The sequence below is a fragment of the Chelmon rostratus genome, chromosome 17, assembly GCF_017976325.1.
Source record: "Chelmon rostratus isolate fCheRos1 chromosome 17, fCheRos1.pri, whole genome shotgun sequence".
Taxonomy (NCBI): domain Eukaryota; kingdom Metazoa; phylum Chordata; class Actinopteri; order Chaetodontiformes; family Chaetodontidae; genus Chelmon; species Chelmon rostratus.
The window spans coordinates 22,355,954-22,372,020 of record NC_055674.1 but is presented as its reverse complement, the minus strand read 5'-3'; the positions used below and the strand labels follow the sequence as shown (position 1 = coordinate 22,372,020).

General features: G+C 42.8%; 1 protein-coding gene across 1 annotated transcript; it reads right to left on the bottom strand.

Annotated features, from left to right (window-relative positions):
* Positions 1-2,857: 2,857 nt before the first annotated feature.
* ube2z (ubiquitin-conjugating enzyme E2Z) lies at positions 2,858-15,806 on the bottom strand. Its single transcript, XM_041957938.1, has 7 exons — positions 14,926-15,806; positions 14,242-14,314; positions 13,050-13,237; positions 12,604-12,715; positions 9,811-9,923; positions 9,092-9,182; positions 2,858-5,819 (listed from the first exon to the last, which is right to left on the bottom strand). The coding sequence occupies exons 1-7, from the start codon at positions 15,381-15,383 to the stop codon at positions 5,637-5,639; spliced, it is 1,218 nt and encodes a 405-aa protein (XP_041813872.1). The 5' UTR covers positions 15,384-15,806; the 3' UTR covers positions 2,858-5,636.
* Between the last annotated feature and the right edge of the window lie 261 nt (positions 15,807-16,067).

The window sequence follows — 16,067 nt, the reverse complement described above, 5'->3', positions numbered from 1 at the left end:
GTACTAAGGTCATGATAATTTTTTGTCATCTTCTATAACTACATAAAAAACCTTTCAACATAATTTGACCACAGTATACTGAGGTGTACATGAACCGATATTTTAAATTTAAACAATATGTTTCTGGAGCAGAACTGCTGCACTTCACTGCAGGTCCTCTTCTCGTGGATGAAACAGAGGTCTTGACACTAATGACAGAATTGAGACTAAAGAGGTGGTGAAAATGAAAGATGTGTGCTATCCTGGCACAATGTGCTCACAGCATCTATTGCTGACATGTGGATCCAACAGTATATTACACGATGTTCCTGGAATAAAAAGTAAAAAAATAAAAGAAGACACCGAAGAAATGGGAATGTGGAAGTTCTGCCAAATGGGGAGGTGAAATTTTTTAGGGGAGAATGCTAATAGTGTTCTTCCAACTTTGCGTCAACAGCATTTGTCCCTTTTCTGTTTCAACATGACAAAGCGCCCCTAATGTCAATGCATTTATCCATAACCCAAACCATGACTTAAACATCTGGCTAAAGGAAGCCGGGTTTTATGTATATTTAAAAACAATTTGCAGCTGATTCAGGTGCTGATCAAGAGGGGGCTGGAGCACACTGACTGAGATAGGATGAATATGATAAAAATAGTAGGTTGGGCTGAAGTTAAAACTGACACTAAGCTATACCTGTGAGTCGAAATTCAGGAAATCATATTCCTGAACCAGGAGCAAGTCTGGAAAAGATTTACACGACCATCCAGTGGACAAAGAGAAAACTAAGGTTATTAATTTCCCTGCGCACAGCCTCTCAGGCAGCACTTCCTCCCTTCTACATACTGCTGCCAGCAAGAAAATAATACATGCTAATTAAAATACTTGAGAGGGCACATGGTGTGTTAGGGTACCTGCCAATCATACTAAATGCAACAGGACTTGTAAATGGACATGTAACCTGGGAGGCTGAACTCAGGACACCAATGCCTGCATTTATTTTTCTCAATCTCACACCTGCACATACTGCACTACTCTGGTGGAGAGTAGGTGTGTGTGGCCAGTGCAGAGAGTGTGAGTGTGTGTGTGTGGCCAGGGCAGCAGCTGCCTGGCTATGTTCAGAAGCTGCACTGAACGTTCTCGTTCCTGGCCATTTATACAGGCTGACGTCACTTTAACAAAGTGTCTGTATGAATCAGCACATGCTGATTCTGCAGCAGCAGGGTGAAATGCTGGATTACTTTCCACACAGTGTGCAGGTTCAGTGCATTTACATGGAGAGACGTGATCTGGCCACTGTCTCCCCACCACCTGTGACAGACCTGAGAGAGGCGTCTGTGAACACTGAGATGCTTGACCCAGCTCTGCCCAGAGGGCCTCCTGCTGACGGGAAGTAAAGATTTCTCCACTAGGCTAAAGTCTCACTTCTACTTTTGCCATGTATCTTACGCTTTAGCCTATGCCAGCGCCTGACATGCACATCCTTAGATTTGCAATATATGTAAACCATGCGTTTCTGCTGCTGCACCGGGTCGATGTGCAGATAAATGAACCACCTCTGCAGCCATCTCATGCGAAGGAGACCCACTGGAAACACCACTTGCGGACATCATGCTCAACCGCTGCATGACAGACAGACAGAGGTGTCACTTTCGATAAAGGCGAGGCATGGCAGAAGAGAGCTGTTAGTGCCGGTGGGGGTCATCCAACTGTCCACTGAACACAGGTGCTGCCACTCTGATTGATGCTCTGAAAGCAGGTGTACATTTACTTGCAGGTGTCATGGAGTTGAGCCCAGCCATGCAGTTGCAGGTGTTGGAGCGCTCTCCAGTGCATGGCCAATGACGGTGCACATGGGCTCATTACCATACAATTTGTCATAACAGCTAAAAACTATGAGTTTGCATCTGCGTGACTCTGTGCTGCCTATTAATTTTAGAGGTTAAAGGTGCTCACACAGTTTGGTGCTATTCAGATATTTCAGTCAGGACCAAAGAATTTCTTAAGTTTTAGATCAGCTCTAATCTTTATAGATATAGTCTTTTTCTATCTTCAAATATGATTCTGCCGTTTTCTGTTCATATTCTTAAAGCAGCACCAACCAGTAATTTTATCAGTGGATCAAAGCACTTTGTGCAATGTGAAAGGGGGCTGCTTGTAGTGAGAAACCTACAGAGACAAATGGCCAACTGTGCACGTTAGTGTCTTTAAGCACATTATTTTGGTTTCATGGCCCACTCCTTTACTCTTTTGGCCCCAGCACCCTCATCAACTTGGCTTCCAGCAGCAGCAGGCAGATGTTTTCAGAGAAAAAGCTCTGATAAAACCACTGTACACCTGCTCAGCAGCAAACAGCTGACAGCCACAGTTAGAGAGTAGCTGGTGAATGTATTAATTTAGCAGCTCAAGAACCAGATATTCGTCTCAGGTGTTGGTTGAGATCCAAAACGGAGCTAAAAGAGAGTGTAAATTTTATTTACACTGGTCAGGCCACCAAAAACATGACTCCACATTATGGTAATATTGCATTTGCTCCATGTCTGCTGAATGTGCAAACAGCATACCTATGTTTGAAGGTGGTAACACCTAGATATGCATCTACTACATTTTTGCAAAAACTACTGTTCCATCAGTATTAACAAACCACAGCTTATTTGGCTTAGTAAACTGCAGTTATTTCATCTTGTTTAAAATGAAAAGATGTTGGATTTCCACCCTCTTCTCTCATCTTTTAAACAAAAGAAATAACCTGTAGAAAAATACACTCACAAGTTTTGTCTGGATTTACTCCTGAAAACAAGTTACACCTCCTCTGCATTGACAGTGGGTGCACATCTACAAGAAACAAACAAAAAAAAAAAACATTAGTCAAGTGTATCAGGACTGAACAACATTTTATTCTGTATTTTTCCAGAACTTCTGTACAATACCAACATTTTCAAGAGCTGGAAATAATCGCTTCTGTCAGTAATCCAGGCTTCATAGAGCCACAGAAGAACCCTGCTTAAAGCACAACACAACACAACCAAACAGGAATAGGATTTCTTCACTTCCACTTCAGGAAGTGTGTTGCAATCAACATTTTGGCAATCACATATATTCTGCGAGGAGTTGCTTCTCATATAACCATTCTATAACATAATAAAACAAATAAAAAGGAATGCCCTATATTAGTGATCCCATTTGAATCTTTAGCAACCTAACCCCTGCCAGAGGACCAGGGTTTGACAAAACACTGACAGCAAACTGCCCCCTCTCCATCATTATGGCTGCAGAGGGCTAAAGGCAGACCGGAGGACAATGGAAGGCAGAAAGGATACACAACAAGAACAGTCACTCTTTTGTCTGCACACTGTCTCAACATGAAAGCCTCTTGAAAACAGTATAAGAAGGGATGTATGCTAAAGTTTAGAGCCCGCATTTGGGCTTGCAGGAGCATTTCAACATTTTGGGAAATACACCAATTCCTTTTCTGGTAGAGAGTATGTGAAGATTCATCCCACTCTCATGTCTGTTCAATATGAAGCTATAGCCATTAGCCAGCTATCTTAGCGTAGCACAAAGGCTGGACAGAGGAGGAAACAGTTTGCCTGCCTCTGTCCAAATGTGACGAAAGCCATGTACCATCCCCTCTAATACGAACATGTAATATCTTGTATGTATATTTTGTACAAAAACAACATTTTATGGTTTTACATGGGGCTGTGTAGTGGACTATTTCTTGGCATATAAACCCCCCGTAATGTGACGAAGTGTCATTTTCCACTTTGACTTTGTACAGATGAAACAAGCGAGACAGAACATGTGAATCATTGAACTTTAGAGGTGCTGGCAGGTGGATTTTTTTTTACCTTTGGACAGAGACAACAGAACTGATTCCTCCTGTTTCAATTCTTTATGCTAAGATAAGATAAACTAACCAGCTGCTGGCCACAGCTTTACATGAAGTGTAGGCTTTTCCCCATTTCTTACAGTCAAGTCCAGCTAGAAAAGGGTCTCAGAAGGGATGACTGTAACAATCAATAACACTTCCAGTGTACATACAGGCATATGAGACGGTGGTATTAAGATGGACTTGAGGGAGTCCAAAACCTATTCTTGTGGGGGGGTTTTCTCTGCTCCCTTCTCTTCTTTTCCAAGATATCACCCCTCACTGTATTCACACTGCATACAATGCTGTCACCACGTCTATTTGTTTCATGTGTCATGGATGGGTGACACTTGGCCTGTGTGCGTGCAGACAAAACAAAGTGTGGCTGATCAGATTTCAAACTCACACAAATGAATATCAGCTCAGCAGAAGGCTTATCTGTTTATTTTCATCAAAAAGCTGCTTAGCAGATGCCATCTTGAAGTATTAAATCAAATAATGTAGAGAACAATGCCAAAGCAGTAAAACAGCTTGATTTGCCTCCTCTGTCCAGATGAAACCAAAGCCTTTGGTCAAGCCCTGTCAGACAGAGCAGAGTGACTGAGTTACCTGCAGTATGAACACATGGGAAGTCACGTTTGCTTGCCTTCATTAGCCCCCCCCCCTCTTCCCGAGCCTGGGTGGATCTAGCCGAAGCATGGGATGGTTTGGATTGTATCTTGACAGGTTAATCACAAGACCCAGCGACCCAGTGAACAGCAGGGTTTCCAAAAAACAATGCACCCTACAAGCTGGAAATTAGCATTAGCTTCAGCACAACAATGAGAAAACAGCATAGCAAAGGGTATAAAGGTGAATGTCAATGAAACTGACATTTCTCTAAAGGCTTCTTATCTGGTAAACAGATTTCAACAGCACTATCAGAACTGAAAGCTAAGCAGAAGTTTCTGTATAATACACAGGAATCACTGTATTCAGAATCAGGAGCTGCTGATGGTTTATGTGGCCTGGTTGTAGAGGCGGCTGTGGTCCAGTCTGAAAGAGCTGCAGCATGGCTTCACCCTGACCAGAGGAGACAAGGCACGAGACCCGCAAAGCCTCGCCAAATGGTCCAAACTTTCTAAAACTGCCTCCACTGTTAAAGGTCCGCCTTTCCTTCCTCCCCTCTAGAATTCAAAGAAGACGCTCTACTTTGAAGGAGAGCCTGCTATGATGAACTCCATCGCCTTCGACCGCTCCAGCCAACTCAGGCCAATCACCTGACTTTCGCCAAGGTCCCTTTGTTTGGCTCAAACCTGCCTCGACTCCCAAGCCTGACTAGACTTCTGCCTGGGCTTGTGGGCTTTTTGTCCGTTCCTACAGCGTGGTCAAAGGTCTGAGCCACGAGTCTAACCTTTTATATTCACAAGCAACAATAGCTGGTTAATCTCAAAATCTAACAGGCAATTTCGGCAGCCAACTTGTATTTTAGAATCAAACTGACAGCATCAAAATGACCGCTGGTTAGCTACAGATGTAGCACAAACACACCACTCCAGGCCAAATTTGCCAGCATTTGACTGGATGGTGTTTATTTCTCATTGCCAAGAGAGCACTACCATTTCTTCTGTCTCTGCAACATCCGTACAACAGAAGCCTGATTTCAATCCTGAACCCACTAAAGCCTGAAACGTACGCGTTGAATTCTCTTCTGTGACTTTATTCCTCCACTGCAAACAAAACAAAAAAAAAGTCCCTTTGTCTTTAGTTCTTGGTCTGGCTTTAAGACCAGCACCGTGCGGGGAGTCAGGGCTGGGAGCTGCCCTGGCTGTCGGGGTCCGTGCCAGAGGAGCTGGTGTCTGAGTCTGAGTCCTCGTCATTGTGGTTGTCCTCCGCCAGGCTTTTCTGCCGTATTCGCCTGTGGGTGGCGCTGAGGCGAGCCAGCAGGCCCTGGTAGTCGAAACGACCACGCTTCTCGCCAAATGGGTCCTGGGTAGACAGAGAGAAAAATAAACAGAGAAGTGAGCTAGGTTCTGGCACTGTCAGTATGTCACACAGAAATCGAGCTTGTAATGGCACACGCCTTTGTCCCAGGGCTTTGCTACAGCAGGATGTAACCTATGGCAACCATGTACCAATTGTTTTTTTTGTCCCTTTTGAATAGACTGCTATTTCATTTTCATTTTTTTTAGAGATTTTCTTCGGCATGTGTGCCTTTATTGGAGAGCTGACAGTATAGACAGGAAACAAGGGAAGAGAGGGGGGAGTGACATTAATCAAAGACTACAGATGGAGTCGAACCAATGACGTTATGGGTACATGGTACGTGCCTTAACTATTCAGCTACAACCATGTATTAAAATGAATCAAATAATAAAATTGTATTTGAACATCACCTTAAAGGGTCTGAGTGGAAATGAATAGTGGGCAATTTTAAAACTTTTAAAACAAGAGGCTGTGTATATAATGGGAGGAGGCCCAGACAAACATAAAGCTGGAAAGGGAGGGAAAGCTGTCTGTAACAGCTCACTTGGTCATATTGCATAATTTAGATAAATCAGGCTGAGCATGCAATGAGAGGAGGTCCAGATTAGAGACGAATATTCTTACAGTAAATGAGACATTTTCTATCCTGTGAACAGAAGGACCCTATCCCGGGAATCCTGGGAAACACACTTGTTTTTAAGGTAGAACTTCAGCTACAGTGAAAACACACTCGTCAAATTTCAAGTAACCCTTAACTTAAGGAGAAACATGCACAAACCTTCGGGTTCCCAACCTGACCGCTTTACTGTATCATTTGCTGGTTATTAAAGGCAAAAGCTGCCAGTTATGTTGATCAACATCAGAATGAACACAGTATAAACTTTGCATGCAGCTCAAACTTTATAGCTGCAAGGAATATGAAATGAAGATCATTGCCTGTGAGCTATCTGCTGAAAACAGCCTAATGCGCCATTTTCAAGGCAAGTCTATTAAGATGAGATAGAGTCAATTCAGTTTCTGTGATTGTAGAAGAAGAAAAAAAGCGTTTCAGTTGTCCAGTAATTTTTTAAGAAACAGAAAAATCTGTTATCTATCTATATCTACATATATGTATGCATGGCAAGGAGCTGTTTATATATACATATTTCAGTCTCTCCGATCATAACGTCTAGTTAATTCCTGAGTTAGATGTGAAAATATAACAGCTACACGAGTAGTTTCCCCTGATGCTTCTCTGACATCTGCCCTCTCCCTCCTCTCCTGATTCGGTGAATTTAGAGTTTATTTCAGCCAGTCCAGAGTTACTGATGATTCTTGGAACAGTGAATGATGAACCAAGGCGGTTTTGGTGAATTTTACTTGGTTTTAGTCTCATTTGAAAGAAGTGTGTTTTATGATGATACAATTGTTGTTTTTGTGAATGGAGTCTGGTGGCTTTGGCGAGACTGATAGAACAGCTGTTTCTGGGTAAACAAAAGGGATCTTACTCTTAAAAAAAAAAAAAAAAAAAAGGTTTGTCTCTGTAGGGATCCTTTCCATAGACACTTGGGACAATAATCAGAGCCTTTCAGTGGCAAAAACAAACAGTTTTAGTGGATGTACACTGGCGTTGCACAAATACCCAGAGGGATTACATCGCAGCCTGTTTGTGTTGCCTCATTAGTCACTTGAACACAAAAACATGGGAAAACAGGGTCCATAATCAGATAATAAATAAATATGAATGTCTCTGGTTTTCTGGGACACTGGGTCTTCTAGGATGTGTGGACCTGCACAACTGTGCACTCAACGTCACTTTCGCTGATTGAAAGGGAAATGTGGGTCAAGCTGAAATGATCACATAATTCAACAACACAGTAGAGGACATCTTATTTTTTATGTTGTCATGTGTAGGTATGTAGATCTTTAAAAAGACACGTTTTTCTTGAAATAATATACAAGTAGCATGTCTCTCATTGTATAGGCTTTCCCTCTTATGAACATAATGCGTAAACATAGATATATGAATGGTTCTAAACTGGGTGTTTTTAAAAAAGAATAATTAAACATCATGTCTGGCCAATTTTGACAGCCATAATTAGCCGTAACTAACATAAAACTCATCTTTCCACTGTTCTAACAATCACCACCAACTCCGGTTTGGTCAAAACAATCCCTTAATTCACTGTGTTGGATGTGAGAAAAAAGGGAGAAGAGTAAAACATCAGAGAAGCAGCAGGGGGAAAGAGAGAAAATAAAGCCACTGACCACTCACAGTTAAAAGACAAAGATCTTAAAAAGGTCTTCCTCACTGGGAGGGATTTCAGACGTCTTCCTTCAGTGCTGCTCTGGATAGGTGCATTTTTCCATACTGTTGAATGTGTTTATTAATCAATTACAGAAGGCTATCAGTGTGTTCCACCAGGGCATGCACACAGCTGTGCATAGGTTTTAAGAAAGTTCTGGCCTACATGTTTTCTAAATATATTTAAATATGTTCTAAATGTTAAAAAAAATAAGTCCAGATGAAAATAAAGTTTATCTGAGGTGTCTAAGTAACTGTACTGGCAAAAATCTGAAAGGCTCTCTTGGGTATTTTACATTTTGGAGATGATCCCCAACTTCAGCTAGTCAGCTAATGTCTGCTGTGAAGTCACCGAGGTGCCAGGCTTCAATCTTACACTATAACACATTTTGACAAATCTGCATCATGGGAAGTCCTGCTGCTTGGGCCTCAGGCACTTCCTGTTCACACTGAGAACAATCACCTGGATTAATGTTGATACTGATAGAAAAGTCCCAAGCTGATGAGCTATTATGAGCAAGCTATTATGAGCGTCTCGTTCCTTATGCATAGTTCACTAAGGCTACTGTTGTAATTGTGTAAAACTTCATATTGACAGGTGTTAGCTGAGAAAAAGCACAAAGTTGTGAACTGATCTGAAAAGCTTGTTCTGCATTGCTGGCTCTTGTTGATAAGAGTTTCATGTTTGAATACACAGGTCTTTTGTGATAAGGATTGAACATTACTAGCTGAAGATATGGCTATTGCTTGTCGACTGTTACGAACTCCTTGTGCCAGTATCAAAAAGACGCTTTGACAGATGGGAATGCATAACTAAAACTGTAACATGCATTTTTAAGAACTATGTGACACTGTTCCATCCCTAGGGTGTATGCATTTTGGAAATCCTTATATTGTCACTAAAATATACTGACATTAATCTAGAAATGGAATATTAAAAACACAGAAGACATGAACATGGATCAGATTAAATAATGACAAATATAGTTACCTGCATGTTCTGTCCCTGCAGATGCACTCTCTCTTTGCAGACTCCCTCGTAGAAATCGTAGTATTCTAGGAAGGACTTTTCCATCACACTCCTAAAAACACACATGCACACACAAATCAGCTGATAATCAGAAAGAAGACTGAATGAAGAGGAGGGAGCAAGTGAGAAGGACAGGAAAGGAAGACACAAGGGGAACATTCACTGCCACTAGATGTCACTCTAGAGCACCAGCATCTCAGACCAAAACAAACTGCAGTGTGGCCCCACCTCCCCCTAATCAGAAACAGCCAGTTATATGACTCTCCTCAAAGCCACCAGACGGCATTGATAAAAACAGTCATTTTACCTTGCAGATCATGGTAAAACACACTTCAATTAAACTCGACAGAAACAACATAAAAGCCACCGAAACACTCTTGGTTTGTCTTTGCACTGTTCCAACGATCAGTGCTTTGGTCGAAATGAACCATCACTTTGCTGAGTAACATGTGAAGACATTCTGACTCGACACACACGTTACTGATGTACACAGCTGTTCATTAGCAGCCTATTCATCTTGGTGAGGAGCTACTCGGGACGCCATGAGTCCACTATATCGACACACAGAAAATAGTTGTTTGCTGCTGTATTAATGCTCAAAATCTCATATATAGAAGCATTAAAGTGGAATGGAAGAGAAGAAGGAGGAAAATAAAGATGGACACTTCTGTTGGCCTCACCACAGAGCCTCAGGACAGGGGACTTTGCCCTCCAGCATGTCACACACAGCCACCCTCATGGTTTCATGGCGGATACATTCGTTGTAGTTCTTACTGTCCCCTGGGTGGCGCTCCTGAGAGGGAGGAGACACACGCACACACACACACACACAGCGTCAGTGAGGCAGTAAGCATGCAGAATCCTTAAAACAGGATATGAGAACAGTAGTGGCAGCAGTTCCTCATAGGGTGGCTGGTGGCTGGCACAATCCACTGTGGTTCAACCACAAGAACATCATTTGAAGCCTGGCGAGATGGATTCTCCTCTCGCATGATTTTGTGAATCCAGAACACTTGCAAGGTAAACATTTCGTACTGTAATATTTATTGTTGGGGCGCCGGTGGCTCAGGAAGTAGAACAGTCATCTGGCAATCTGAACACTCCCAGTTTGATTCTGGCTTCTTTACTTACTCATTTCTTGATATTATGTTAACAGACACCTTTAAGTGGTGGTAAACAGGTTTATTTTTTATGTTGCAAAAGGCTTTGAGTGTGTAAACATGCCAAGGGGCTGAAACATAAAACTAAAGACCTGTGCTGTAATGTCATTGTCATTTGTAAACGGATTTCAGAAAATTGCTGTCGCTAAAAGCATCGTTCTGCAACCATATGGAATTCAAGGGTCTTGATACTGGCATTGAACATTTATTAGGGCGACCTGGGCCTGGGTATCGGAAGCTTTGAAAAAGCCCAAATTTGGCGACCTCTGGCAGATTTAAACACCACCATTCCATCAAACACACTAATCTTAATTATCAGGAGGATGAGGCTTCTCGTGTGTTTTGTTTTTAGCCCGCACAGTTTTAAATACCGTCAATATTTCAAACCAGGCCTATTCCTGACTGATCAGAGCTTTTGCTAATCAACATAAAGTGTATGTGGAAAAGCATAAATACTTGCCGCATATAAAACTGCAGGAGGTCATGATTTTTAAAACATCTGACAGTTTGCACAATTGGTCAATGGCAAAAAAAAAACCCAACTCCAAAAACAAAAGCATTCTGGGACATTTCAAACTGTAACATCAGAGTGTGCGGCTGAGGCATAGCCTACATTTTCCTCATACGACAGGTTTGATATTTCCACAACATCGCCTCTTTTAATGTTTGTTAGCAAAGAGTCGTAGAGATGGCTCTGCTGTAAAGAGCTCAATGTAAATAAAGATTATTAATTACTTTGTTCGTTCATTAGCCCATGAAGATCTTTGGATGCTTACTGTTCCGTACTGTTGTGAGAAGCAGCCCATCTGACAAGGATGTCCCCCCGTCTACGCAATTAATGTAATTCTTAACGTGTTGTCTCATTCATTTTTTTGCTAACGTGTCGAAAGATGACTCTCTGCTCTCTACTCAGCAGGACACAACCTCTCAGCTGACAGCGTGTGCACACACACATTCATAGAGAGTGTGTGGGGGCGGGACTGATAGAGACAGATGGGCACATTTCTCTGTCAGCATGCTCACATTGTTTTGAAGCAGAGGCTAGAGGTTATAAAATGTACCCGCATAACGAATCAAAGCATTTTATTAGAATCAAAATAGTAATCTAATGAAGTAGCTGGCTGGATGGATCGTGGGCTGTTTGGCTGGCAGCTGGCACTTACGGAAAGCTCTGCCTGCTCTACTCCTGCCTGGTGTCTCCCAGACAACTTAGCTATCACATGGTAGTCACGTGAGAGGTGTCACAAACTCGCCCCAGCAGATCTTTCGTTTAAAATGCTGTTTTACGTTACATTATGAAAAACAATGAGTGTATACACGTGTCTTTAGTCTGTTTTCATAAATCAAATTTCCAATCTCAGACTGCATGCTTATATTTTTCCCCCTACAGGATCTTAACAACCCATAACATAACTGGTATCCATTGTCACATGTTCTGATGTGTTTCCACTGCTCTACACACACTTTGGGTCTACGCTCTGAAACTAAAAGCCAGGACTACACGGGAGGCAAAAAGCAAGTTGCAGGTACTCTTGGGGCAGTGGAATGAAACAGCTCATTGCTACATAACGAAGGAGGAATTTTTAGCCAAACACTGCAATAAGTGTCGTTATAATATACACGCCGATAGCTTTTGTATTTTTGATAATTCTTTTTTAAATTATCCCTACAGTCAGAACAAAAACCCATGGTGAGGCATCCTTTTGTTACTGCGGTCCATGTCACTGCTACAGCATTCCTGAAGACCTGCCAGCAGAGAATGTTGGTTTCTCTCAAAAACAAGCTCAAGACCTATTTTGAATCTTGCTTTAATTTACTTGTATTCATAGGTCTATATATGTATTTAATTTATGATCTAATTTCCTCAGTTCCTATGTCTATTAATTGCTTTGTGTGTGATGGGGGTTGTGGGAGGAAGTGTTTTTGTAGTGTGAAGCACTTTTTGTTAATTCATATTTGTATGAAAAGTGCTTTACAAATAAAGTCTGACTGACAGATTGTGTAACACCCAATGGTGAGTTATTTTCTCCCTTTCAAGTTTGCACAGCTGTCATTGTTAGGACATTCCATAGACTTCCATTCATTGAGGACAGCTTAACCCCAAACCTATGCTTAACCACAACCAATTCGTGCCTAACCCTAACCTCAATTCACACCTTATCCCAAACCTTAACCAGGACCTCAGACATGACATTTTGCCCCATTAGGATTGATTCCAATGAGGACTATTAGGTCCTGACAAGTTCTGTGATTATACCTGAAGAGTTCCCCAATAGGAAACAAAAATGTGCTCACACACTCCACCTACACTACCTGTTCAAAGCCAGGTTCATTGTGATAGGGATTCTCTGTCATCAGAGACTGGATGGAGATGAGGACAGATGAGATGCTCTGAGCTGGACTCCATGCTGGGCCTGTCCATGTCCTACACACACACAGACACATACACAAGTTACACCATCATACAGTAGTTTACGGTGTATTAACTCTAGGTTGTAAGACAGAAACACACTAAGTGTTTCTCATCATGACCAACCACCGTAAATGGATTCCTGTGGAGACAAATACAAACTACAACCCTGATTCCAAAGAAAATTGGATGCTGTGTAAAACAAATTAAACAGAAAGCAATCATTTGCCAATTCCTTCGGACATACTCTCAATTGCAAATGATCACATTCTGTTTTTATTGATGTTTTACAAAGCGCCCAAACTTTTTTAGAATCATGGTTGTATGACAGACTTGAACCCTCACTCACCCCAGGATGCTGAGGCAGACCTTGCCATTGCGGTAAAAGTTGGGGTTGAAGCGGACAGTGTTGTGTCCAGTGGTGATGAGCTTGACCCGTGGTGGGTGGATGGGGTAGTCTGGGGGGCAGCGGAACAGGAAGAGGAAGAAGCCTCCCTCGTACGGTGTGTCGAATGGCCCTGTGATTAGGGCGTGGATCTGAGTGGAAATTAAAGAAAGACTGTGTTAGGAGGCAGTGACGTTGGATTAATGGACGAGAGGAAGGAATGGTGTATGAGTTGGGGGGGATCGGACCTTGGAGCAGAAAATCTGACCTAGAATACAACTGCCAACATCCACATCAGACCCTGCTGTGAGGAAAAAATGTACAAATGCGTGAAACATGACCTAAAAACTTCACTCAACTTCCCTGTTTGTTAATGGTGGTTCCCAGTCTGGTTTCAACTCCAGCTGAAGAGGAAACTCCCATCAAGGAAGTCAAAGTGTGACACACACACTGGAAAACCCCTGACACTGCCCAACATGCACGCCATATTCATCTCCAAACAATCTATAAATAGTTCAAAGCACAAGGGAGAAGTGTTGTTGGACCACAACGCATCCCACAAGTTGGATTACAATCGAATTAATCAACGATGGGACATGAGCCAAATGTTGAAAAGATGTAAATCTACCTCTCTCAGAAGTAGAGATGTAACCTTAACCCCTCCTACATGTAACCATCTCAGAAATGTCTTGTGATGACGACAGCTGAACTTACACTGATGACACACTGAAATCAGCTGCCATTCTCATGTCACGGTCATGAAGAAGGAGCACTTAGATGCTGAAGTGTTTATCTGACCCCTGATTGGTTCAAACACTGAATGGGAGTCTGCGATGATAGCATTTTTTGCCTTGCTTGTAGTCCATAAATGTAATTCATCCCTGTGTCTGAGTTAGTTCACGGCTACTTGTTGTTGTGTGTAAGATATTCTTCTTCTATTGTGTTTGAGCTGCTACCAAACAACTTCAGGTGCATTACCACCACCATCTGGACCGGAGTGAATCGAGAGAACAATGTTTGCAATCTGATCAATTCAGCCACATAAATGTGGCTACATGTATTAAATCTCATCCAGACTTTATCTGGACACTTGAAATTAAAAGAGGAAATGAGGTCATGGTGTGAATGCACTGCCATAGGAGACCTGCATGTTTACCTTGGTCATGTCTTGAGGATCAGGGACAACAAACATCCCTGGTGGAGGTTCCTTGTAGATGGACATGATATCCCTGCAGAGACAGACAGAGGAAGGGAAACAAATAAGTTTCGTGAAAGGAGACAGAAATAATGTTGCACTGGCCTGACCACAACCTTGATGCAATCAATTGTCATGGGGAACATTTATTTGCTCCATGCGCCACAGATGGAATTTCACTCATCTCCATTGAATGGGTTAGCAGCAGAAGTCAAACCACAGCATCAGGCAAATCATAAACCACTGCTTCTACTTGTCTGGATAGCACCAGGGGGGAGTTAAATACCTCTTTTTGTAATTTGGTATATGACCTAATGTTCACTCTTTGTTTAACTAGGACGCAACATGAAAACTGTAAAAGACCATAATTAAAGTGTGTTTGACATGTAAGATTAGGTTAAAACAAACTAAATTCAACATGTGCTCTGTGTATCATTGATATATTTGAGTAAATGCTGAAGTTTCCTGAAATTGAACGGCATATTAACGCCCCTGAAAGTTTCTCGTAATGGCAGAAAGTTTGTGGAAAGCTTTCACTTTCGATTTTATTGCCCTTATTGGTATTTGAGGGCCTTAACTTAACCCAAACACAGTTCTGTGATAACACAGAAAAATCCTGAAAACTGTTTCGCCGCTCCTCCTTACCTCTTTATCCTCAGGATGCACTGCTGCGAAGCCTTCTCGTTGTCCCAGTCCGTACTGAGGGTCGGGTCCCAGGAAGTGGCGTGGATTTGGGACAAGAGGCCCGCTCCTGCCACCCCGCCGACCCCAAGCCCAACACCGGGAAGAGGCGAGGAGGCGTGTACGGTCGGAGACACGGCCACGGCGGGTGGTGAGGAGCCAGGGGTGAACGTATTCCCAAAACCGGCTGGGGTGGCGGTGACAGCGGACATCGGAGCCACCACAGCGGTTAGGCCACTCTGCGCCGCAGCGGCGGGAGGAGGGGAGGCCGGGTTAGTGCTGGAGTGAGCAGCGCTGGCTGTCGAGTGTCCTACCGGCAGGGAGTTAGCCAAAGTCGGCAACAGCGAAGCTCCGCTGCCCTGTCCGGTAACGCCTAAGCCAAGGGCACCGCCGCTGGACTGCTCTCCAAAGCTGTCCGCCATGGCTCGCAAGCTACTAATGTTAAGCTACAGTGAAATCGTTGGCGTTGACTAATGTCTGAGGCTAGCTGACTCTCAACGGCATTGACAGCTGCGTGAGAAAGTTACCTGTGCTCGTTTCGTCCAGCGGGATCAGAGAGCAGAGAAACGGGGCAGAGCCGAGAGCAGAGGCGAGGCCAGAAAACAAGGTATTTCTTCCCACGACATGGTGGCTACTTGTCGTTAGCTTGTGTGTTTTTCCTCAGGCCTCCACAAAAAAAGTATGAAGTCGTCGGCAAAATGATTTCGTCTACCTTTCGGTGGCTCGTGAAGCAACCAGCTGTCCGGTTGTTGTCGGTTTAACGGGCTGTAGTGTCAGATTGTTTGGTTTTTAAGCGGACCACATCCTCACCAGTCCATCCACATAACGCAAGTTCAAGATCCGATTTCTCAACAGTCAAGCGAAACTGAAATGGGAATTCACGGGACATCCGGTGCGGACTTTCAAAATAAAACGCTTCTTTGGCTGTTGCATTAAGTAGTACTGCAGGCGGTGAGACGAAAATTAGTATTTACTTATTAGATCAAAGTAGTAATGGACAAACCCGTGAAAGCATCACTTAACATAACACTGTGTTGATGTTGTTTGACAAATTACGCTCATATCCAGACATTTTGTGCAATATTACATATTTCCTTTAAATGTTG

What these genes read in the sequence shown, in the direction of transcription:
- ube2z (XM_041957938.1), bottom strand. Translation starts at nt 15,383, where the DNA reads ATGGCGGACAGCTTTGGAGAGCAGTCCAGCGGCGGTGCCCTTGGCTTA. An exon ending in TGCATCCTGAGGATAAAGAG is followed by an intron (nt 14,315 to 14,925) that starts GTAAGGAGGAGC and finishes CTGTCTCTGCAG; the next exon opens with GGATATCATGTCCATCTACA. An exon ending in GTCTGCCTCAGCATCCTGGG is followed by an intron (nt 12,716 to 13,049) that starts GTGAGTGAGGGT and finishes GTGTGTGTGTAG; the next exon opens with GACATGGACAGGCCCAGCAT.